Genomic DNA, 26,036 nt, shown 5'->3' with positions numbered 1-26,036 from the left:
ACCTTTAACCAATATAGAATAAACAAACACATAATAATTATATTACAAACGTCAAAACTCATTTTAAAAGAATTAAGACAGAAACCGATGTTAGCCTAGTTAACAGAAGAAACTAAACAAAATAACAATGATCCGTAACATAAATTTACAAAAGACTACTAGTAGCAGTTACTGACATGCCACCTCCAGACCTCAATAAAACTGATTGAAAGATTAAAAGTCTTCCCCAATTGATAAATTAATATTATGAACACCACTAACAATACACCTTATCGCTAATCCCGGCTGACTCAAGAATCTGTTCCGCTCGAAATATTGACGTCAAACAACAATCACTTTTCAATTGTGGCGTCAGATATTTTGTATTATGGTCACGCTAAAATGCGATGGCCCACGCCGAAGTGCGATGGTCCTTTCGCTTTGGTGCGATGGCTTAGCATGACGTTTGAATATTGTGATGTTTTCAAACACAACATGGATACACATGTACGAGAATAGGGTTGTAAAATGAAGGTTTCATGCTAACAAAGAAAAGAATTCGAAAAAGAAAGATCTATACGAATGTCTCAAGTCTCGGAAAAAATTTGAGCATTAATTACATGTGGAGGCAAATCATGAGGAGCAAAGCGGCAAAATTTAGAAAGATGAAATTGATCAGCAAATGGGCTTAACATTGTTCGGAATTATGCCGCAAACGTTTTGCACAATAATTCATGTATCTTTAAGTAAATAATTATCAAAGGTACCAGGATTATGATTTAGTATGCCAGACGCGCGTTTCGTCTACATATAAGACTCATCAGTGACGCTCATATCAAAATATTTATAAAGCCAAACTAAAAAGTTAAAGAGCATTGAGGATCCAAAAGTCCAAAAAGTTATGCCAAATACGGCTAAGGTAATCGATGCCTGGGATAAGAAAATCCTTAGTTTTTCGGTAAACTAAGCTTCACGTGATTTTATTTGAACTATTTGATAATGAAAATAAATAATTGCTAGTATTAGCAATGATTTGTTATATCAAGTTGATATTGTGTTGTTTTATTCCCGAGATAAATCCTGATTTGTTAGAACACCTTCGCTCCAGTATTTCATTGTGGTTACAGTGTTAATTGTCTACAACACGTTAAGCCGAAATTAACATGACTGGCCCCTACGTTTATACCTCGCAATTTATCATCATCAACTTAGTTTGGAAAATGTGGAATAATTTACAAGCCTCGCTATTATTTAGTCAAGCATACATTTATTTAGCGCTTTATTTTTCGGACCCTGTTCCGTCATCAGGTATTTGTAAATGGATGAATTATTGTTTTGAGCAATTTCAAAGTTTTGTCATAATATTAAATATAATGAGATGGACCCTGCTTATTACTATTATGTAGAACTACACGCTCAATCTTTTTTTTTTAATTTTCCCTTGGACACCATATTTTCTGAACCCCTACCATTGAAGCGTCGAAAAAAAAATGATACCCCTTTCCATGAAAAATATTTCTTACTCAGACCAAATACCTCCTATGCCCCCCCTCCCGCCCCCCCCCCCCCCCCCAATAAAAAATAATCCATCCTTTGGTTGCACATGTTGCAGAACAATGAAAGATTTTTTTATAAAAATTTGTATTTGGTCTTGGAACAAAAAGATAATTATTAGAGACAGATCGTAAGTTGTGGTGTTGCACATCAATATTTAGCATTGCTTTAAGCCTCGGTCACACCTTACCAGATAGCACGAACGGACGCCTACCGGATAACTTTTTGTTGGAGGTCTGGCAGATAAATTCACCAACGGACTTTTAACGGACGTCTAATGGATAAAACGGGTGTTTAACGAATGTGAAACGGACTTCTACCGGACGTATAACTGATAAAACGGATGATGAACGGATCTGAAACGGATAAATGTCAATTGAAAAATTTCTCATCAGAAATGCAAATTAGATTTCTTGAGGTTCGTGAATTCTTATTATTCATAATCGATCTTAGAGTAAGGGCACATCTTCACAATCAAACAGCTGTTTTTCATGTCAAACACTGCCATTTAGCGGCATTTTGAAGAACAAACCAAAACCAGTTACACAAAACATTTTCAGTATTAATGCGATTTACATGCATTATTATTGTCGCCTTTAATTTATTTCGTATATATCTTGTTTATCCGTTTTATCCGGTACGCTTCCGTTAGGTGTCCGTTTTATGTGGTACTCGTCCGTTGGATGTACGTTCGACATCCGATTTGTCCGGTATGTATGGCAAGCCGTTTTGCTATTTATTCTTACTTCAACATATCTCATAAACTTTATAAGATATCTTATATAGTTTATAAGATATCTTATATAGTTCATAAGATATCTCATATAGTTTATAAGATATCTTGTATAGTTTATTAGATATCTCATATAATTTATCAGATATCTTATATAATTGTCTTTATGGTTTTACACTAGTAATTTTGGGGCCCTTTATAGCTTGTTGTTCGGTGTGAGCCAAGGCTCCGTGTTGAAGGCCGTACTTTAACCTATAATGGTTTACTTTTTAAATTGTTATTTGGATGGAGAGTTGTCTCATTGGCACTCACACCACATCTTCCTATATCTATATAAGATATCTTATATAAAAATTGTTTATAAGATATCTCATATACGTTGTAAGATATCTTATAAATTTTAAAAGATATCTTATAAAGTATATAAGATATCTTATAAAAGATATAAGATATCTCATAAAAATGAAATTATATAAGATATCTTATATATTATAGGAGATATCTTATATATCATAGGAGATCTCTTATTTAGTTTATAAGATATCTCCTAAAGTTTATAAGATATCTCCTATAATATATAAGATATCTCCTATAATATATAAGATATCTTATATAGTTTATAAGATATCTTATATAGTTTATCAGATATCTTATATAATTGTCTTTATAAGATATCTCATAAACTATATAAGATATCTTATAAACTATATGAGATATCTTATAAAAAAAACTATATAAGATATCTTATAAATTATATAAGATATCTTATATATTAAAGGAGATATCTTATATATTATATAAGATATCTTATATATTATAGGAGATATCTTGAAATTCGAATAAATAGTAAAACGGCTTGCCATAGGTATGTCTCCGTTTCTCGTCCGTTGCATGTCCGTTATGCATTCGTTAGGCGTCCAGTTGGTCAGTACATCAACGGACTCCTAACGGATAACAATTTTGTCAACGGATAACTTTTTAATCATGATAAAGGCGTTCGTTCGTCTTCAGGGGCGGATTCAGGATTTCCAGTTAGGGGGAGCGCAATTTTTGATTTTCGCCGAGCGGAGCGAGGCGACAAATTTTTGAAGGTTTTTTTAGGTCAAAGAGCCATGGCCAATTTGCCGGCGATTTGTTTCATTCGATTAGATAGGTAAATCATGCTTTAAATAGCCCGATAGATGTCAATTATAGTTAAGAATTGAATACTTCTTTTTGTAAATTTATTGGGTGGTAAAAGCGTTGACCGAAGTACATTTTGTATGAAGCGCGGAAGCGCTTCATTCTAAAAATGTACGCACGGTCAACGCTTTTACAACCCTATAAAGTTTCAAAAAGAAGTATTCAATACTTATAATTACATTTTTTTAGCTAAAATCACGAAAACACGATTTTTATCCAGTTTTATTTAATTCACCTTTGCACTTTTTTGTGGGACCTCGTGTCATCAGGCATGATAAATGTTATTGTCTGATGCAATTGTTTACGGAATAACATGTTAGCCAATCAGAATAACGTAATATAATGAAACTTACATCTAATGTAATTATTACATGATAATACGTCACGTCATCTATTTTCATACCTTGAACAGATATTCCTACATAAACAAGGCCAAGACTATTGATTTTTTAATATTGATTTTATTTTATTATTAACATCCTTTATGCAAGGTGCCATACCACGTAACATGCCAAGGAGCCAAATAACACAATACAAATTCAAATATTGATTGTCTCATTCTAAATATATGTATATCTGTACTTTTCCTGGTCTTTTAAGGTTTTATCGTCTATAAGATAAGATACTACATGTTTATATTTTAACCCGAAAACATCTTTAATACCGTCAGTAAGTCATAGATCACCCTGTGTTACTGACACATGTTATATTGCCTTTTCTGTCATTTTAACAAATCGGACCTTCGTTGTGATACAGATGCAACAGCTTCTTGATGTTTTACCTACAATCACGATTTGTAGTGTAATTGATTGTTCTGTTGTGTTGTTTTATTTTCTGATGACTGAAGTACCGGTATAGGGACGGTGGTAAACATTTCAGAACTAGTATCTAAACAGTTTGTGAATTGGCGACAAAGTTGTTGTTGACTGCATTTGTTACATATGATACCATGTTCAAAAAAGGTTTCAAAAAATAGTTTGTGTTGTTTTGAAACTTGTATACAATGGCCTTATTTTAAGTTATGTGTATATAACCCCCGCAACATGTATATAGGTTTCATTGCTATAGAATTAATTCTCGTGTTATTGATTATCAGTTTGACGGCATTTGGTCCTTGGATATATGTAATAAATGTAACCACATTAATAGAAAGTAAGTCAAGAGTATGGATAGTCTAGGAATGCACACAATAAGCAATACATTTGTTTTCCTTTGATACATGTAAAATGATAAACTAGTACACTATATAGTCAAAATGAACCAGAGTGACTCTATGAATTAAGCAAACATCCGAAAAAATATGATAGAAACATTAAAATTTAATATAACAATACAAAAAATACAAATATTCTGAGCGAGATTCGAACCCTTTCTTTAAAACCATCATTTATTAGTAGTTCTGTGCTCTACTAATGGAGCTACGGCGATGCTTATACATATCACTCTTATTAAGAATCTATATCGGTACAATTTATTGATGTTACAATTTTTCTTCAAAAAGTTGTTTTTTATGTAATAAGGACAGTCTAAACCAATTTCATTTTTGAGTGAACAAGTTGTATGAATAACAACAGTCATAAAAAGTATAACTTTTTTTTGGTTTGAAATGTCCTTCTTAGGGGATTCCATGTTTTTCTCACTTAAAAACACCTGAAAATCCGCATATTGGACTTTCATCCTTTTTTAGGGTCAAATTAACTTTTGATCACACATGTCATAATACATGTAATATATGTAAATCGAGATATTGATCAAAAAGCATTTTTATTTTTTGTTTTTATTGTAAATTTTATTCTTTCGGCACTTTTTGAAATTGGCCCTTCTGTGAAAAAAACCATCGATAAATTGGCCCTACCTCTTTTTGAAATATTCTTCTAAAGGGGTGAAATGTAGATATTTCGAACTATTGTGTGTTAAAATTTATAGCGAGGAATTAAAGTTTCAACTGAAACCGCCTTAATCCACACCTGACAACAATCTACAGATAGACGGGTGGACAGACGGACGCCAAGTTAGACGAGACAGATCACAATTACTCGCTTGACCAATATGTTTTTTCAAACGAAAAGTTCTACTTTTACCAGCGATTTTTAATTATCTGTTTTTCACTTTTTTGATTTTCGGGGTTTACTGTGTTCGCCACAAACAACTAAAATCAGAATGAGATGCATTTACGCAGTTATATTTATTTTCTTAGGATCCCAAGCATACGGTACAGAATTTGGCTAAATGTCATATCCAACTATAGCAGTCATCACGTGACTTTTGTGACGTCACACATCACCCGTATCAAGCCCAAGTAAATTGTATAGAAATGCATAGGGGCTTTCTGGAATCGATGAAATACATTACTTTAAGTTTATGATACTAAAAGTGTGGGTCTTTGTAGTAATTCCTCATATATTTAGAAATATAAATATTCCCTTTGGAATAGTTTAAATTTTGATCTTCTCCCTTCCAAATGCTTTTGTCTTGTTGCCTCTATAGTTCACACTGTTAAATCATACAACTACGATAAATATTGAATGTTCTGTCGTCTTTAACCTTAAATTGAAATTAAAACAAAACAGATGGAATAATTGTGGGTCTTTGTGCTTATTAGTATATTCATAAATATTTGAAATATTGTATATAGAATAGTTTAATTTTTTATTATGTCCCTTCCAAATTGATTTGAAAATAAGCTATTTTCAGAAAATCTGCTATTATTTTTCAAAATGGCGACCAGATTGACAGCGTGGGGCGACATGGTAAAAATATTTTTGTACGATTTTTACTATGAAAATTAAATAACTGTTGGATGCTCGCGTTTTCATTCATTGTCTTACCTTAAAGCAGCATGTTATCGAACATTGGTTCCTTTTTATCAAGCTTAAACATGCTGTTGTTATTTTTATAAAATTTTGAAAAATGGCGAACAAATAATTTTCAAACGTAGAGGATGTTCGACACTTATTTTGTTAATGCACATACTTCAATTTATTTTCTCTGTTTATATTGCAATTAAATATGACACGTTATTGTAACTATAAGAATAGCCATAGCAAGATAAGGGAGATATTTTAATTAAGTCATAACATCAACGTGATCAAACAAAACAAACATGGCACCTAATCACGATGTAATTTTTGACAATACCCATGTAGATGCATGTTTTGACAATACCTATGCCGGTTAGTGTTGTCCGATTATCAATGAAATTCTTTGCAATATTATTTCATATTCATAAAAGAAGACATCGAATGGATATAAACCGAGGTGAACTAAATATATTTTTCAATTTTCTTTAAATAATTCATCAGGTAACCAGTATAAAAATCCTAATTGAACCAGTCACATGCAGAGTTATCGAACGTGATTATGACTGTAATAGTTGCATATGTTAGGTTGCAAGTGTGAAATAAATATAGACACATAGATACAAATGTTTAAACTAACCTTTCGCTTGAAACAGTATTTCTATCTTTCATTACGGATATTATAAAAGAATCTCACATGCCGACTGTTTTCTTGACCGTGTGAAAAGCTCATTAGAGCTTATGTTTGTATTGTTTGTCAATATGCCGAATCCAAATAAAGTTTTACTTACTTTACTTACCGTGTCATGATGAAATTGTGAACGTGAGTAAGGGATGTTTTGGAACTTCGATTATCAAACAAATTGATTATAATAACCGCAAATACAATGTTACATTTGATTTTACTTTATCTGCTAAAAAACTATTATATTTGTCATCAAATGAAGCTCCGCGTTTGACACCTTCCTTTGAAATTATTTATAGAACTTTAATAAAGCGTAGGTCAGTTGATTAGTAATCATGTTGATTCTGTTAAACTGACTGTTTTATCTGGGAACAGTATATCTAACATATATATGTTCCTGATTTTATACACTTTGAATGTTAAAAAAGATTGAATGGTCTCTTCTGATACTTAAACTATGTTGAAGTCAACCCATGCTTTGCAAATTTTAGGGGGGGCGCACGCCCGCCACGCCCCCGCATAAATCCGCCCCTGGTCTTATCCGGTAATTAAAGGTGTTACCGAGGCTTTAGTAATCAGGTGTTAGTCCATTTACAATTTTATACATCATGTACATTAGAATTGATTGTTGGTATTTTATTTTTTTAGAAAACTGAGATATATATATATATAGCCATCTTTTAAAAATATGATTTAATACACGAAATTAGATGGAATATAAATATCGCCTTCCAGTGTAATTCTTGCTACTCTTTTTTGAAGTTTTATGATTCTATCTGAAATTTTTTGTAATAAATTTCCCAAAACTGAACTTGGCTACAATAGTCTATATATGGTAGAATAGATGCATTATAAAATAGTTGCCTTGCGAGTGTGTGCAAATATACTTTAATTTCAGGCTTAATTTTATATAAAAGTGATATTTTAGATGAGACAATCTTACATATTCGATCAACATGATCTTCCCAGCTTAAATTTTCATCAATGTAAATAATTATTACCATTCATTTCATCATCTATTTACATGTAGATAGATGATGAAATGCATGGTAATATGTTTTTTTTATTATATGTGTCGAAAACATCCACATCGTTAAGAGCATGGTAAACCTCAAAGGAATCCCGAATGACAAATATATTATCGAATTATTTCCCCTTGTGAAACTCGGCTGTTTTCCCTAATGTAATCCACGTGTAGCAGATCTGAACACTAATTCTAATTTTGCTTGTATTACTAGATGGTAAAATGGAAAACAAAGAAAATTCATGCGGGTAGGCAAACTAATGAATATTTTTGAGAAAACATAGTACCGTGTATCCCCTAACAAGGTGTAAAAATAAAAACCCACTGATTGAAATAGTATCTGGTCTGTTCGCCCCAAGTGCAAGTTCGTCCTAGGTCAGTTCGCCTCTCTGTTTCTGTATGGATACCAACAATTGTTCTTAATACAAACTTAAGACTCAGGATACTTGCTGTCCTTGCACAAACAGACATGCAAATGACACCTTTTAACCGATTTTGCTCAAAGTTATGACTAAAAATGTCTTGGATAAAACTAGTCCAAACAAGGATTTGTATACCCGTTAACTATACAAATGCTTGGTCCAAATAATTATGACATAGCTACATTGGAGGCCATATGTCATTTCTGAAATCAAATTTTTCACCTCGTCAATTTTGCACACTTTATGACATTATTTACCAGATATAAGTGCACCTGTGTCACTGTTCTATCACAGGAATCCGAAGTTCTATCAATAAAATTCAAACCTTATTATTTACAGAATTTTATTGATAGAACTTCCCATTCCTGTGGTTCTATTGACATGATTAAAAGTTTCCAGCAATTTCAGAATCATCTTTCTGTAGGATAGTATAGAAATGATTTATATTCCATAAGTACATAATCTTGATTCTGGTAATTCTGAGGGAGGGTGACCATCTTATTTGTTTTTAATTTCCCAAATTTTCTGTGCAGTCAGTATAAAATCTAACTTTTTCACCTGTAACTGATCAACATGTGTTTGAATTGAAGATGCCTACATTTTGGTCATGTGGTGATGGAAGTCACATGAAAGATTCAACTTAAAACAGGCGCCCGGAACTGCTGTATTTCTTTAGCATTCAGTTCTGAATTGAACAATGGTCTTAAAGGGAAACATGTTGCCATTTACATGTATATGAATGTTGCCCCATGACAGCTATTTTTTTTTTACATCTACTGTTTAGTTTCTATCCTTCTACTTCTACCATAATTTGACCGCCTACAACAAATTCAGTTAAAGTCAGAGGAGGTAACTTACAACAAGACATAGATTAATCATGATCTGTTAATATAGATAAACAAATGATAATTAAAAAATAGAGGAAAATAAAAAATGCTATTTACAATTTAAGTTTGATGTTATACATGTATTTGAGTCGATATTAATTCTTTGAACTCGTGGAAATTGAAGATTTGAAAGAGTCCACTTATGTGCAATTTATACTTTTATCAAGTAGTTTGTTCTAATCAGTTATAGTTCTTTAAAGGATTTAATATTTTCTATATTTTATTAGACACAACTGTGTTTTACCATGTTTACAGGATGGAATTTGGAAATTTAAATGTCGATGGCTTCTTTGGTGTTTTTTTTGTGGAATTAATTGAGTATTCATACATTGTCATAATTCATTTATGAATAAACTCATTTATCATGTGTATGAAAATATACTTAACTAAAGTGTATTTTCTATCTTTAACCGAAAAATCATGTTTTGTTTTATTATATAATGAGTTATTTATTTTTTAGTGGTGAAAACCAACCATCTAAGAAAGGACTGAAGAAACAACAGAAAGCAGCAGAAAAAGAAGCAAAGAAAGAAGCAAGGAAGCAGGCTCAAGGTGAACAGCAGGTAAATATCACAACTTTTGTCTTGAGTAATCATTAGCATTTGTCCAGCAAATTATTTATAATAAAGAAGAGATATTTCTTCTGCTAATTATTTACCATGTTTACCAGTCAAACTAAAGTACATGTGTCCATCAATAATATGAATAAAAGGAAATGTTGGATGAAGATCTATGAGACAGAAATTTAAAAATGCAACTAGTTATAGGCCATGCACAAATGGGTCTTCACCACAGGGAGATAAATTTCTCACCTGGCCCCAAAGGCCAAAACACCAGTGAAAATATGACAATGTTTTGTTAACATACAGTCTTTAATAATAGACTGGTGTCAACAAATATAATACATGTAATATTACTTGTAAACATGCACTAGTCTATGTCTAAAACCATGAACATTAATTAAACAGAGACTCTGAATAAACATTTACATCAGCACAAAATTCATATTCATTATTAACAAAAAGCATTTAAAGATATTAACCAAAATTGATAACATGTATATTATTATTAAAGTGTTTCATTCACTTGCCTTATTTGACACCCAGGATATCAAGGTATCCACTTTATGGACTCTACCGAAGGGATTCAAACCGGCATTGGCTCACCAGACAAATGTCAATTGAAAGATATATTTAAACATATAAAAACAACTAACTTGGGACAAGCACATGACTGTTTTTGGTGATAATCTAGTTTAAGTCAATGAACACGGTTGTGCCTAAGCATTTTTGTCTTTCTTATGTCTTTTCATGTCAATAAAGTATAAATGTGATTTCATGTCCAAAAAATTTTTAAACTAGTAAATTTAAGAAATGGTATGGTACATCTTGATGACAAGATTTTTAAAAATATATTACTCTTCAGGTTTCACAAGAAGAAGATGTATCAAAAGGTTTCTATGGTAACATGCCTATGATCCAATCTACAGAAAGACCTGACCGAACCATATTAGATCTGAAAGATTTAACACCAAGCTTGAAAGATAAGAAAGTGTGGGTTAGGGCTAGGCTGCAGACAAGTAGAGCAAAAGGTAAAATTCAAAGATCATATCTGATTAAAAAGAACTATGAAAACAAAAGACAAAGGATCAAGGTTAAATATAGAACATTCATAGAGCTTTCTTTTTATCTTATAAAACAAATATAGAAGTTTCTGTTAATTTTGTTGTTTAAAAAAAATTAAAAACAGAGGAGATTCATAGTTGTTTACCTCTATATCATTAGTTTTTTGTTGGAGAGTTGTTTCATTGGAAACCATACCACATCCTCTTATTTTTATAGTAAATAACAATCTGACCTTATTATTACTTGTTAGTTGTACATGTCTTAGGAAACAATGACAAAACATTCTGAATTTCAAAAGATCTGTTTACTGTAAAACCAACTTATTTTTTGCGGATACTATATTTGGCGTTAAGTCCTATAAAGCCAATTTCAGTGCGATTAAATTTCGCAATTTAAAAATTTATTTGATGTAGTTCAAAAAGGAAAGATTCAATTTTTACTAGTTCACGATTTATGTTCGCGTTATTTTTCTACTCGCACGAAAATAAGTTGGTTTACAGTATTGTCCATCCCCACCAAAGAGTCAGTTATTGCCTTTATATGATTATTGTATTAGTTTTATTTTGAAAACAATAATTTTTTAACTGTTTTTGTTTTGTTTTGTTTTGTTTTGTTTTGTCTTGTGATCTTGTTTGAATTTGATATGTAAAACATGTAATTTTATTTTGGTTTGGTTATAATTTCTAGGGAAGCAATGTTTCTTTGTTCTAAGACAACAGAAATGGACTATACAGGCTCTAGTATGTGTTGGACCTAATGTCAGTAAACAGATGGTGAAGTTTTCTGCTGGGTTAGTATAGCACTCATATTGTTCTTTTTGTTGATTCCAACAGAAAGGACCAAGTGATAAAGTATATACATGTATGTATATGCTAAAGTAGGTGAAATTTTTATAGATCATAACAGGGTCAATGAGGGTATTTAGAATTCATTTCAAGTGTCAATGCTGTACGCCAAGAAATGATGACCTAATATCAATCGTGTACATTGTATGTTAGCCAGGAGGACATTTACATGTAAATGGTCAAATTAAAAAAACTGATGGTCAAATCAATAAACCCCCCTTTAAAAAAGATGAAATGGGTTTTACTTTTTTACAGTAAATATCCTGTAGTATTTTAACTTAAATTCACACATTTGATATGTTCTTGCACACACTTTTCAAACAATATGACAATAACAGTGGTTTATGAATTCTGAACCTTTATTATTATTTTCCACAATGCAGGAAAGATAGACAATGATAGATAATTCATCCTTTATATTTCTGTAACATAATAGATATTCACACATTCAGTTCTAGGCCTGGATGAAGCATTGTAAATTTCTAATGTAATATATTGTCATGTTATTTTCTATGAACTTTTGACATGATTAGCTTGTTTGCTTTATAGCTTTTTTCTAATTTGTAGCATAAACAAAGAATCAATTATTGATGTGGAAGGTTTTGTGCGTACTGTTGATCAGAAAATAGAATCATGCTCTCAGCATGATGTTGAACTGCATTGTGAACAGGTAACTGTAAAAATACAAGCTTAACTTTTGCTCTTAATTTTCAATCTGTTTATTCAGTGTATACAGAAAGGGTTTGCTCACAAAGTTTTCAGATGCACATGTGTATGTCTGAGGAGTTTAAAGATATTTTCTAATGCTTTTTTCCTTCTAAACTGCAAAGATTTATACTTGCAATGATTAACTGCTATACATGGTACATTAACTAAAAAGATAATTTGAGTATATCTCTATGAGACAAATACAAATACAAAAAAATGTCAGATATTCTTAAAATACTTTCATTTTAACATACAAAACATTTAGGAGTACTTCTGGTTTTTTTTATGGAAATTTGTCTAAAATTCTTATGATACTTTCATCTTATCATACAAAATCATTTAGAATTACTTGTGTTTTTTTTTGTCAGAAATAAGTCTGCCAATATTTATTAACAGAGGATTACTTCCTATTTTTGTTACAGGTGTGGGTGGTCAGTTCAGCAGCTCCACGACTTCCGTTATTAATAGAAGATGCTTCTAGACCAGAGACAGATGATGTTAGTATACAGTAGCATACCATATAAAAAAGAAGATGTGGTATGATTGCCAATGAGACAACTGTCCACAAGAGACCAAAATGACACAGATATTAACAACTATAGGTCACCGTAACACTGTACAGGCCTTAAATCACAATTAATTTACCCTTTTAGATCTTTATAACTTTTGTCATATACAAAAATGAACAAAGTTATTTGGTCCAATTATTTGTGTGTGTAATGGAAAATCAGACGTAAGACGTACTGTGACCTATAGTTGTTAACTTATATTTTGTCTTTGATAGAGAGTTGTCTTATTGGCAATGATACCTTTATCTTCTTTTTTTTTATATTTTAAAACAATACAATTCTGTAAAAAACATCCAACATTTAGAAAAAAATGAACTTTTATAGCTCATCAACTAGCCCATACACATTCTAACAATATGAACCAGTAAAAAAAAAAACATTTTTGAAAACGAGAAATATTATATTAGCTTTATTGCACTTGACAAAATCCCTCTTTCATGCATCATTACCGTATGTCGATTAAAAACAGTTAACTTAAAAAAAATGATTTCTCTTCTTTCATTTCCAACCCATACATTTTGCCATTAAAACGTAGAAATGAATGAAAAAGGTAAAAGAAAAAGATTATATAAGAATATGCTTTTTGTTGAGCCTTCGACTTTAGTCGAAAAAGATGGACAAAGCGATCCTACATTCCGTCGGCGGCGGCGTCCACAAATAATCACTCTGTGGTTAAAGTTTTTGAAATTTTAATAACTTTCTTAAACCATACTGGATTTCTACCAAATTTGGACAGAAGCTTGTTTATGATCATCAGATAGTATCCTGAATTAAATTTTGTCAAAATAAAATTCCATTTTTTCCATATTTTACTTATAAATGGACTCAGTTTTTCTGCGGGAAAACATTTCATTCACTCTGTGGTTAAAGTTTTTTAAATTTTAATAACTTTCTTAAACAATCCTTGGTTTGTACCAAACTTGGAAAGAAGCTTGTTTATCATCATTAGATAGTATCCAGAAGTAAATTTTGTAAAATGATAAATCCATTTTTCCGTATTTTACTTTAAATGGACTTAGATTAACTGCCAGGAAACAACACATTCACTCTGTTGTTAATTTTTTTATTTTTTTTTACTCTCTTATACTATTTTTAATTTGTACCAAACTTGGACAGAAGCTTTTTTATGATCAAAACCTAGTATATAGAAGGACATTTTGTGAATATTTTGTACCTGTGTATCTGTATTTTACTTATAAATGGACTTAGTTTTTCTTCCAGTTAACATTACATCCATATAGTTAATGTTTTTAAAACATTTATTAGATTCATAATCTATCCTGGATTTTTCCAAACATGGACAGAAGCTTCTTACAATCAAAAGATAGTATCAAGCAGAATATTTTTATTGATTTTTCCCTCATTTTTGTTGAGCCTGCAATTTTACAGCAAAAGTAGGCAGGACACTGGGTTCCCCGGAACCCTTACAAATTCTATTACAATAAATTACAGGGAACTATATTTGTAGACAAAGGTCATTAATTGAGATCTTTGGTCTACATTTAACTGTGTAAAATCTAGAGAGCAGTTAAACAAAATTCTTTAAACGTATTATGTTTTATCATATACTTAATAACATATAATTTTTACTGTGTGATAATAGCATTAAATTAACGTAAATTCCATATTTTTCGAATTGGTGCTTAGGGGGCTGATATGAAAAGTTAATCACATGCTTTGATTGTTATCAAATGCCTTTCCGTAACGTTATCGCATGGCATTCTGGTGATACTCAGCAAATTCCAGAAAATACAACTAAATGCAACGTTTTCAGTGAAAAACATCAATTTACAAAGAAGTGTACAAAACAATATTTGGATACTTGAGAGTATATTGTGTAAAATAATTTAAAAAAAAAACAAAAAAAGAAACAAACAAATGATTAAATAAATGCATTTTAAAAAAAGTTTCAAAGATAATTTAGAAAGTTGCTTAAAAAAAGTTGACTTTTCCAAACAGTGTTCATTATGTATATTGTTGAATTATTTATTTTGTCGATTCTTTCATATTAGATTATTTTTCTTCTCTGTTGAGGCATATCATAGAAAGATTTCATATCGAATGAACTAAATTAGGAGTCCGAAGTCCGTGAATTGCACTCTTTGAACTTCTCTTTGGTAGCCACGTAAAAGGATCAATTATGATTCTAGCGGTTATTATTCTCCATTGTTGAAGCATATGATAAAAAGATCATAACATGTCATTCTTCATGTCGCATGTATTATCAGCCCTCGATCAATATCAGCCCTTGAGCCATGCGGCTCTTGGGCGGATATTGAACCTAGGACTGATAATACATGCGATATGAAAAATGCCATGTAATAACCTGATAATATCACATGCATTATATATTGATAACATACCTAGACCCCCCCCCCTACAAATAAATCTTAATTCAACTTTAAAATATCATTAACCACTTGTTGTTGTTTTTTTAATCAGAAAACAAAAATTAAACCTGCCCATTTTGTTAAAAAAATTGGAAAAAAAGCTGATGTGAAAAAAAAATCAATTAAATAATAATGTAAACTCTGGTATCCATCATATCAATCATTTTAATTTTGTAGGCCTTAGCAACAGTAAATCAAGACACTCGCCTTGACAACAGAATATTAGATCTACGTACAACAACAAATCAAGCTATATATAGAATAGAAGCAGGAGTTTGTAAATACTTCAGGGATTACTTAATGGAAAAGGATTTTATTGAAATACATGTTCCTAAAATTATATCAGGTAATTAAAGTCATATGAAACAAGTGACTGTTAAAAAGTATGGTTAATCCAAATCTTCGACTAATGTATGCATATATCACAATCTTAGTCTTCTGTGAACGATTTTATCATTTTACACATCCATTTCGTATAATGGCCTAAAAAATATTTCATTCAGTCAGTGTGAATGAAAACTAGCCATTTAGTTATAAAAAAACATATGCATAAGTTTTTTTTAATTTGGAGTTTTATATGACTGTAATAAGGGTATTTGTAATATATTAAAGTTCACAAGCTGTCAAAATTGTGTTCACTGATTTCAGTTAAATTCTCATATTTGATTTTGACATACTAAAACACATATCCAAATTATAATAAGTTTGAAGTAAACAGTTAACAATGCATATACTACCCATAAATAATATATATTAGAACTTTTTGTTTTTTTTAGTCTAGACGCCATCTAATTAACTATCGAGATGAACTCTGAAAACTACAGACGGTCACATAACACGATATGAACATGATATTTAATGTAGTTAGATAATAACCTCATAATTGTATGTTTGTGTTGACATTAGGTGCACCCTTATAAGTATATTTCTGTACATAGAAGTATTTTGTGTTTTGTAGCTGCATCAGAGGGAGGAGCCAATGTATTTACAGTGTCGTACTTTAAAGATAAAGCCTACTTAGCCCAGTCTCCACAGCTGTATAAACAGATGGCCATAACAGCTGACTTTGACAGAGTATATACCATAGGACAAGGTAATGGTCAGATGGTATTTGTATCTAGATATGTTTTGGCATTTGTATATAAAGGGAAAACACATGCTGAGTAATATTAAAAAAAATTCTGGGAAAAGCTCATTACAGCTTATGTTGACTGTTTGTCAATATGCCGAATCAAAATGAAGTTTTACTTGACAAATTTCATGCTGTGGGTTTTATAAAATTCAAAGTGTTGTAGAAAACAGGAAGTGACTGGATGCACAATCTGAACATCACTTTACAGTCACCAATCAAAAATATTTCTTTTAAATAATACATCAGGTAGATTTATACCTTAATCATGATAATAGAAAATTAATTTGTAATTTCAGTATTTAGGGCAGAGGATTCAAACACACATCGCCATTTAACAGAATTCGTTGGACTTGATTTAGAGATGGCATTCAAATTCCATTACCATGAAGTTATAGAAGTTATTGGAGATATGTTTGTGCATATATTTAAAAATCTTAGAGACAAGTAAGTTATAGTAAAGTCTATATGAGACAATATCTGAAAAAGTCTACTTTTCATGTCCCCCACTTCACCAGCTATTATTTTTTTATTCAACCGTCTTTTTTTGAAAATTTTAAGTTTCAGTATAAACTAAATTATATAATGCACCAACCCCTGCCAATTAAACACTCATTCTTGTATTTCTTCCAACAAAATATTGTAATTAAAATGTTCAACCCCCTAATATCATGTTGTCCCCTGTGTGTTGACTGAAAACTAAATCATTCAAATAATATCCAAATTAATTCAGCAGGCGTCCGATTCTCACATATATGATATATTATATAATAAACTTGCCCCTAATTTGTCTTTTTATATTATAACTAGAGCATGTAATAAAATTTTGCAAATTTTAAGAGAAAAAAAAATTGTCCCCAGGGGTGATTTCCCTCCTGTTACCACTTGGTTTTTATCGTCGTATATTGCTATCACGTTGGCGTCGTCGTCGTCGTCCGAATACTTTTAGTTTTCGCACTCTAACTTTAGTAAAAGTGAATAGAAATCTATGAAATTTTAACACAAGGTTTATGACCATAAAAGGAAGGCTGGTATTGATTTTGTGAGTTTTGGTCCCAATATTTTAGGAATTAGGGGCCAAAAAGGGCCCAAATAAGCATTTTCTTGGTTTTCGCACTATAACTTTAGTTTAAGTTAATAGAAATCTATGAAATTTTGACACAAGGTTTATGACCATAAAAGAAAGGTTGGGATTGATTTTGGGAGTTTTGGTTTCAACAGTTAAGGAATTAGGGGCCAAAAAAGGGCCCAAATAAGCATTATTCTTGGTTTTCGCTCAATAACTTTAGTTAAAGTAAATAGAAATCAATAAAATTTAAACACAATGTTTATGACCACAAAAGGAAGGTTGGTATTGATTTTGGGAGTTTCGGTCCCAACAGTTTAGGAATTAGGGGCCAAAAAGGGACCCAAATAAGCATTTTTCTTGGTTTTCACACCATAGCGTTAGTATAAGTAAATAGAAATCTATGAAATTTAAACACAAGGTTTATGACTATAAAAGAAAGGTTGGTATTGATTTTTGGGAGTTTTGGTCCCAACAGTTAAGGAAAAAGGGGCCCAAAGGGTCCAAAATTAAACTTTGTTTGATTTCATCAAAATTGAATAATTGGGGTTCTTTAATATGCCGAATCTAACTGTGTATGTAGATTCTTAATTTTTGGTCCCGTTTTCAAATTGGTCTACATTAAGGTCCAAAGGGTCCAAAATTAAACTTAGTTTGATTTTAACAAAAATTGAAACCTTGGGGTTCTTTGATATGCTGAATCTAAAAATGTACTTAGATTTTTGATTATTGGCCCAGTTTTCAAGTTGGCCCAAATCGAGGTCCAAAATTAAACATTGTTTGATTTCATCAAAAATTGAATAATTGGGGTTCTTTGATATGCCAAATCTAACTGTGTATGTAGATTCTTAATTTTTGGTCCAGTTTTAAAATTGGTCTAAATTAAAGTGCAAAGGGTCCAAAATTAAACTAAGTTTGATTTTAACAAAAATCAAATTCTTGGGCCTCTTTGATATGCTGAATCTAAACATGTACTTAGATTTTTGATTATGGGCCCAGTTTTCAAGTTGGTCCAAATCAGGATCTAAAATTATTATATTAAGTATTGTGCAATAGCAAGTCTTTTCAATTGCACAGTATTATGCAATGGCAAGAAATATCTAATTTCACAATATTGTGAAATAGCAATTTTTTTTTTAATTAAGAGTTATCTTTCTTTGTCCAGTATAGTAAGCAAGAAATATCTGCAAGAATTTTTGTTAATTGGAGTTATCTTTCTTTGTCCAGAATCAACTTAAATCTTTGTTATATACAATATACAATGTATATTCACTTTTTACTACCAACTGATAAATTTAAATAATCTTTACCATTCAGTGATAACAAGCAGTTATTTTACATCTTAATATTTTATGATGTATTTAAATGAGTAGTAATTGTTGCAAACTCCATTAGAATATTTTAATTGAAATTAGTTTTGGAATAAGGGAAAGGGGGATGTGATTAAAAAATTGGGTTCAATTTTTCTCATTTGAAATTTCATAAATAAAAAGAAAATTTCTTCAAACATTTTTTTGAGAGGATTAATATTCAACAGCATAGTGAATTGCTCTAAGAGAAAACAAAAATTTTAAGTTCATTTGAATGCATTCATTCTGTGTCAGAAACCTATGCTGTGTCAACTATTTAATCACAATCCAAATTTAGAGCGGAATCCAGCTTGAATGTTGTGTCCATACTTGCCCCAACTGTTCAGGGTTCAACCTCTGCGGTCGTATAAAGCTTCGCCCTGCGGAGCATCTGGTTTTACCTGTGGAAACGTTTACAAGACCAAGAGTTATTTTCCCATTATGTATTTTGAAGAGCATCATTTCCTGAATGCATTAGTACAAAGAAATAGATAGAAAGGCGGCCAGGTTTGAAAATTCAAGCCCATCCAAGGTACGAATTTATAGAAAAATACTTTATGGTGTTCTATCCTGTTATAGCCTTTTTTCTTACTATTTAATGTGATAAAAAGGACAAAAACTATCGCGTAATTCCTTTCTGTTACGTTCTGTCATGTTACCTGATAAAAAGTAACAGCATAACCATCATCAGTAACAGGAAGGATGCTAAAGACGATGTCACTAAAGAATCGAAAAGTTTATCTACTATATGTCAACCATTTCATTTAATTTAAGTCATCACCACCTTATCAAATAAATTTCAAAATAATATACAGTATATTGAATAAAAAATAGGGTTTTCCACTTTGATAACAGCAGAGAACATTGTGCAATTCTAGTATAGTAGATAGTAACAGCAAGGAATTCATTTTAGAATTTTTCATTACCTAGGCAAATTTTTCATCTTGCAAATACAGTTTCAAAGGATAAATGACATTGTTTGCTGTTATCTTCCGATTGTGACCAGTCTAAAATGATGTATTTTTCTTAAACTTTAAAATAAAGTAGAAAAATCCTTTCTGTTACCAACTCTGTCCTGTTACCGTTGTCCTGTTACTCAAGATTCTTTCATGTTACCGAAATATTTGACTATATTTAAGTATATTTCTAAACCTTTTGTATTACAAATGCTAAAATCAATAATTGGCATTTGATAGACTATTGCAGGATATACTAGTAAACCACAAATAGTGTCTTAAACTTATTTCTTATTCCCATTAGAAACTTTTTAAAATTGGTTCACTTTGGTAACAGGAAAGAACTGGATTTTTTTTGTACCATTTTTAAAATAGCCATTGCTTCCTTATTTAACAATTGTTTGAATTACAGACAACAGTTCCTAGATCCACAATGTGTGTTCTTCGATTTGTGCTATTAAAATACCGGGTCTAAAGATTTTTTTTTTGTTTTTTCTTATTGCCAAAAAATCGACTTTTTTTAGATATTGTCTCATATATACATGATATAGATTCAAAGTCACATTTGAATTTAGTTACTGTAAATTCAGAAATCATTTTGAAGTATTAATGCAAATGATTTGACTGGGGAAGTATGTCAGTAAAAAAAACCTTGCATTTTGAAATAAAATACATTGTACATATATCTAGATATGAAACTTCCTGAAATCGCAATAATTAATCTCAAATTTCTGTTAGTCATGTGTTAAAACTGCAGTATTGAGTCTCACAATTATTTCTGAATTTACAGTACCTTTATTGTTTTATCATTGACCTCTTGAGATTTTAGATCAGATTGTAGATTGTCTTGGATGGTGATAGGTATCTAATTGTATAACATCAGCTATAACTAGAATCCAATCAATTTTTAAATAATTCTAACAAAAAAAGTGACATAACTTCAAGTTAATTTTAAACTTTTAATTATTTTATTAGATTTAAAATAAAGATTTCAGGCCCTTGGTTTTAGAACCATTGTTGGTATGTTACTGGTATATCCACAATGATTCTAGCACCAAGAGCCGTAGTCATATTAACCATGTATATTTATTTTCAAAAATATTCAGAACTCAGACGTCCAGAATTACAAAGATTAGTTATGTAATTACTAGTTTGTCATTATTGAATAGAATTACCACACTTTATTTGTCTTGTTTACTACAATGCTTAACTTTCTTTAAAATATTGAAATTTTGAAATAAATTTTTTGGTAAAATATTGAAATTTTGATATAATTTTTTTGGTAAAATATTGAAATTTTGATATAATTTTTTTGGTAAAATATTGAAATTTTGATATAATTCTTTCTGTAAATTAAAGAAATTTTGGGGGAAAAAATGTGAAAAGTATCAGTACCATATTTACTAAGAGTAGTGGAACTTTGAAATTTCAAAGACATGATCTCAGTGAAATAAAAAAAAATCATTCTTGTTGTCTTATTGTTGACTTTCTCTCTTTACAGTTTACAAGAAGAAATAGAAACTGTTGGTAGGCAGTACAAATCAGAACCCTTTAAATTTTTAGAACCAAGGTATGAATTATTTATTAATTTGATCAGTAAGATTTTTTTTGAAATCTTGACTTATTTTTTTGACATAGAATCTATGGATATATGAAGCTTGTAAAACTTCATTGGTTGTTAAAAATTCTTATAAGCTTTGATATAAGTGCAAATTATAAGATTTTTTTTTTTTTTAATTTGGGGTCCATAATGCTCTTCAACTTTGTACTTGTTTGGCTTTATAACTATTTTGAACTGAGCGTCACTGATAGGTCTTATGTAGACGAAATGTGCGTCTGGCATATTAGTTTAAAATCCTGGTATCTTTGATTTATAACTATTTTCATCATTTTGATATAAGCCAAAGATAAATTACAATTGCTCCCTGATGATATCAAATGATGAAGAGTATGTTAAAGGGGCATAAGTTGTCAAATTTATGGATACTGTTTTGACTCAATTTATCATATTTGATCAATACAAAACTGGAACACATTTTAAACTATTTGCCATTCAATTAAACCTTGAGATGTCCTCTAAATACTGCTGATGTTCAAATAAGTTGAATGATTGACCTGCAAGCCAATAATACATCAGTGATGTTGTTTCGCTTAGTTTTACCAAATTTAACTAAACTAACTACAAATAGTGAATTATTATTTTGATATAAAGTGTTTGAAACTCAAAATATCACATTTTGAGTTTATCATACTTTTCAATGACCCTAAAATTATTTGTTATTTTTCAGTTTAGTACTAACTTACAAGGAAGGTGTAAGGCTGTTACGAGACAATGGTGTAGACATGGGTGATGAAGATGATCTCAGCACACCAGCAGAGAAATTATTGGGTAGATTAATAAAGCAAAAAGTAGGTTCTATGTATAGTTTACCATGCACTTGACATCGCTTGTGTTGAATACAAATTTTTGGAGGATTAGGGAAACATGCATTGTTGTGGGTGTTTGATTTCAGGGATTTACCAATGGTGTATGAGGGTTTGGATGGGGTTAAATGATTAAAGAATAATGCCCTTAACAAATGAAGATTAGAGAATAAAGGGCAAAAAAAATGAAGTTTAGAGGAAAGAGTGGTTAATTTTTTGAAGATTAGAGGAAAAAGGGGTTAATTTTTTGAAGATTAGAGAAAAAATTCTCTGGTTGATCTTAACCCAGGAAATTCAAAAAATTTGGTATCCCAATGAATCTACAGTAGCTTATTAAATTTTTGTATATCAAGCTTCTTAATTATCAAAATAAGTGTTTGTTAAACTGCTTTATAAATATCCAATGAATGCAGCTCTTCCTGAAAATTACGTGGTTCATATTTCTTTAAACTTTTATATTTTTGTCAACAGGTTGAAAATATTTTGTAAACATTTTATTGAAATTTAACGAATCAAATCTAATTTTGTCAAAATGTTTGTTTACTACCTTTATACATGTTATAAGTATTTATTCTCTTGAGAGCCTTTTAGTTGAAACTAAGTACTGGTAGCATAGTTGATTATTAATTTTACTCAGAATCAGCTATCTTGATAATTGGTGAATAACTTTTTTCTTTTCAGTATGATACAGACTTCTTTATCCTGGACAAGTTTCCCTTAGCAGTCAGACCATTCTACACAATGCCTGACCCAACTGACAAGGTAATATATAGTATAGTTATCAGGGCCTTTTGTACCAATGGAAATCATTACCTCATGGATCTGAAATTCTACCTTTTATCTACCATGTTGGAGAGGAGGGGGCAAGATCATAACACTTGGCTAGTCAAGAAATGTCTAACAATGTGATAAAGTTATATTCTTTTTCAGGTTTAATATATTCAGAAAAATCAGGTTGTCACTATGGAGTTATTTTACTTCTACGGTGACCATAAAGGAGACATGTATCAAATTTTATTTATCTTACTGTAAATTTAGAAATTATTGCGAGGTTTTTATTATTGCAAATAATTCGACAGAGTTGTAAACGCAATAATTAAAACTCGCATTTTGTAATATTTTAACTGAATTAAGCATGACTTTTCTCAAAATCGTAAAAATTAAAACCGCATTGAAGGTGGTACCTAACACTACTGGGAGATAACTCTGGAAAATCAGCTAAATGTTTTAATTACATTGTGTTAAGGGAATATTAAGCTTCCCAATGATCAAAATAAGTGTTTGTCAAACCGCTATATAACCAGTGTAATTTTTCTGATAAAACATATTTTTGTCAAAGGGTCAAAGTAAATACTTTGTCAAAATTTTAAGAAAATTAAACAAGCCAAATTAATTTTAGTTTAAGTGTTGGGTACCACCTTAAGTTTAAAATGACAAAATCGCAATAATGAATGCACGCAATAATTTCTGAATTTACAGTATCCAAAATTGTAAGTCCAGTAACCAATCTATTGAAATTACTTCATTTTATAAGAAATCTTTATAAAAAATATCAGTATAAAAATATATCTAAACATTCATTCATAAGTAAGTAATTAATTAATTTCAACTTACATTTATATTTTATTACAGAAATGGAGCAATTCTTATGATATGTTTATGAGAGGAGAGGAAATTTTGTCTGGGGCACAGAGGGTCCATTGTCCAGACCTTCTTTCAGAAAGGGCTAAAGAGAAAGGAGTTGGTATGTATGAAGTATTAGTGTCTATCAGAATAGGATCTTATAGTACAGTATATTTTGTCATCAGCATTAATAATGTAATATTATCTGAAAGCAAGTAAAATTCTATTTAGTGATTAGTTTGCTATTATATTCATGTCTTATGTTATATTGCCTTGTGTATATTAACTTTTCTGCAGAATTCACTTATGGATGGCAATAATAAAATTGAGAATGGAAATAGGCAATAAGCCTATATATATTAAACAAGGATTGTTCCATATTTGGCAGTTGTTAAATACTGCAATAAAAAATTAAATGATTCACCTACTGATAACAACATGAATTGACAATCGTCAAGAAACATCTGGTTATTGATTTAGGGGTGTACAGTGACTGATTAGACAGTGCCAGTTGTTTATGTGCAATAACTTCCAATATTTTTCAAATATTTAGCAATTGATGATTTTCACTTTTGCTGTTCCGGAGTTAAGGTCCTTGTTAGATTTGAAAATGAATTTTGCCATGCAATTATTTGAGAACTGTAAAAAGTTTGATATGTGGTTACTGATGACAAAATGGAGGTCTATTGCACTTTTGTCAATTTTTGCTGTAGTTAACAATTACACTTAATATATAATTGAGTTAAATCCCAATTGGCTGTCATTTTTACAGCTTCATGCATATCTGGGTTTCAGGTTAACTTCTTCATTTGTAAATTCTTATTATAGATCTAGAACATATCAAGTCCTACATAGACTCCTTTAGATATGGAGCACCACCACATGCTGGCGGAGGAATCGGTAAGAAAAAACATATTAACAATTTTTTCTTATGAATTTACATTGAACATAGAAAAATAAAACTTTTAGTAAAATTATCCATATCTTTTAACATGTACAATACTGTGGATTCATTTTTTTCTTGTGATACTAATTTACATGAAATTAAACTAAATTCAACACAAGACATTTTTCCATTAAAGTACAAATTTTCCTTTATTCACCAAAATCGATATCCAGGAAGAGTATAATAACACAAGACAAAAAAATATTTTAGGCTGCAGGAATTTAGAATTAATGTTACCTTCAATCTTAGTACCTTGATTTCCGCTGCTGTATGTACATGTAGTACATCATGTATATTGGAAGCTTTTGTACTAAATTGCATTCAATATCTTAGCAGCTAGTATGGCCACTATGACCTAAATATCTATCTATTTTGAACAATACTCATGCTTACATATCAATATGACATTAAAAATAATTATTAACCAATTGCTGTCTAGATCTATTTTAGCAACTAGGCTAGCTATACATCCATCTAAATCTACATTGCTCCGCATATAAGAGACCATGTTATCAAACCCACACCTGTTATATCTAAAACATTTACATTAAAATAAATTATGTGGAGTAAATGTCATTAAAAGAGCACACATTCACCAATCATACACATTTCAAATTAGACGTTCATCAAGTGTGTATCATCCGTGTGTGTCCTACATATTTTGAATTACTACCATTTAAGAATAAAGTACTTTGAAAAGCCTGGACATATTAAGAATATGAAGATAAATAAATATTATACTCCAAGATAATGCAGTAAATCAATTGACTTTTCAGCAGGTTTTGCTAATGTTGATACATATATTTCTTAATTTATATATATATATATATATAGTGTCAGAGTGATATTCTCCATGTACAGCCATTTTCCTCTTTTTATTTCCATGACCTTATTCATCCAGAAATATCTTGCCCAATTACTCATGATACTTTTGTTATTATTTTATTAATATCTATATTTCTATGCATTACAGGTATGGAGAGAGTAACCATGTTATTTCTAGGACTTGATAACATTAGAAAAACATCTATGTTCCCAAGAGATCCTAAACGTCTAACACCATAAATCAAGGACTACCAAATATCAGACATTTTATCTAAATAAACATAGATATGGGAAAGAACTTGTCAAAATGCTGCAAT

General features: G+C 30.5%; 1 protein-coding gene across 1 annotated transcript; it reads left to right on the top strand.

Annotated features, from left to right (window-relative positions):
* The first annotated feature begins 8,081 nt into the window (after nucleotides 1-8,081).
* Nucleotides 8,082-26,036, top strand: LOC134707902 (aspartate--tRNA ligase, cytoplasmic-like). Its single transcript, XM_063568059.1, has 15 exons — nucleotides 8,082-8,203; nucleotides 9,725-9,827; nucleotides 10,690-10,855; nucleotides 11,577-11,679; nucleotides 12,302-12,404; nucleotides 12,865-12,939; nucleotides 15,579-15,747; nucleotides 16,360-16,494; nucleotides 16,830-16,977; nucleotides 21,403-21,471; nucleotides 22,190-22,310; nucleotides 23,007-23,087; nucleotides 23,958-24,069; nucleotides 24,777-24,848; nucleotides 25,868-26,036. The coding sequence occupies exons 1-15, from the start codon at nucleotides 8,178-8,180 to the stop codon at nucleotides 25,957-25,959; spliced, it is 1,575 nt and encodes a 524-aa protein (XP_063424129.1). The 5' UTR covers nucleotides 8,082-8,177; the 3' UTR covers nucleotides 25,960-26,036.

The sequence above is a fragment of the Mytilus trossulus genome, chromosome 2 (genome assembly GCF_036588685.1).
Source record: "Mytilus trossulus isolate FHL-02 chromosome 2, PNRI_Mtr1.1.1.hap1, whole genome shotgun sequence".
Lineage (NCBI taxonomy): Eukaryota > Metazoa > Mollusca > Bivalvia > Mytilida > Mytilidae > Mytilus > Mytilus trossulus.
The sequence above is the reverse complement of the archived record's forward strand: the minus strand, read 5'-3'. Positions and strand labels throughout refer to the sequence as shown.

What these genes read in the sequence shown, in the direction of transcription:
- LOC134707902 (XM_063568059.1), top strand. Translation starts at nt 8,178, where the DNA reads ATGGAAAACAAAGAAAATTCATGCGG. An exon ending in TTGAACTGCATTGTGAACAG is followed by an intron (nt 12,405 to 12,864) that starts GTAACTGTAAAA and finishes TTTTTGTTACAG; the next exon opens with GTGTGGGTGGTCAGTTCAGC. An exon ending in GGCTAAAGAGAAAGGAGTTG is followed by an intron (nt 24,070 to 24,776) that starts GTATGTATGAAG and finishes TTCTTATTATAG; the next exon opens with ATCTAGAACATATCAAGTCC.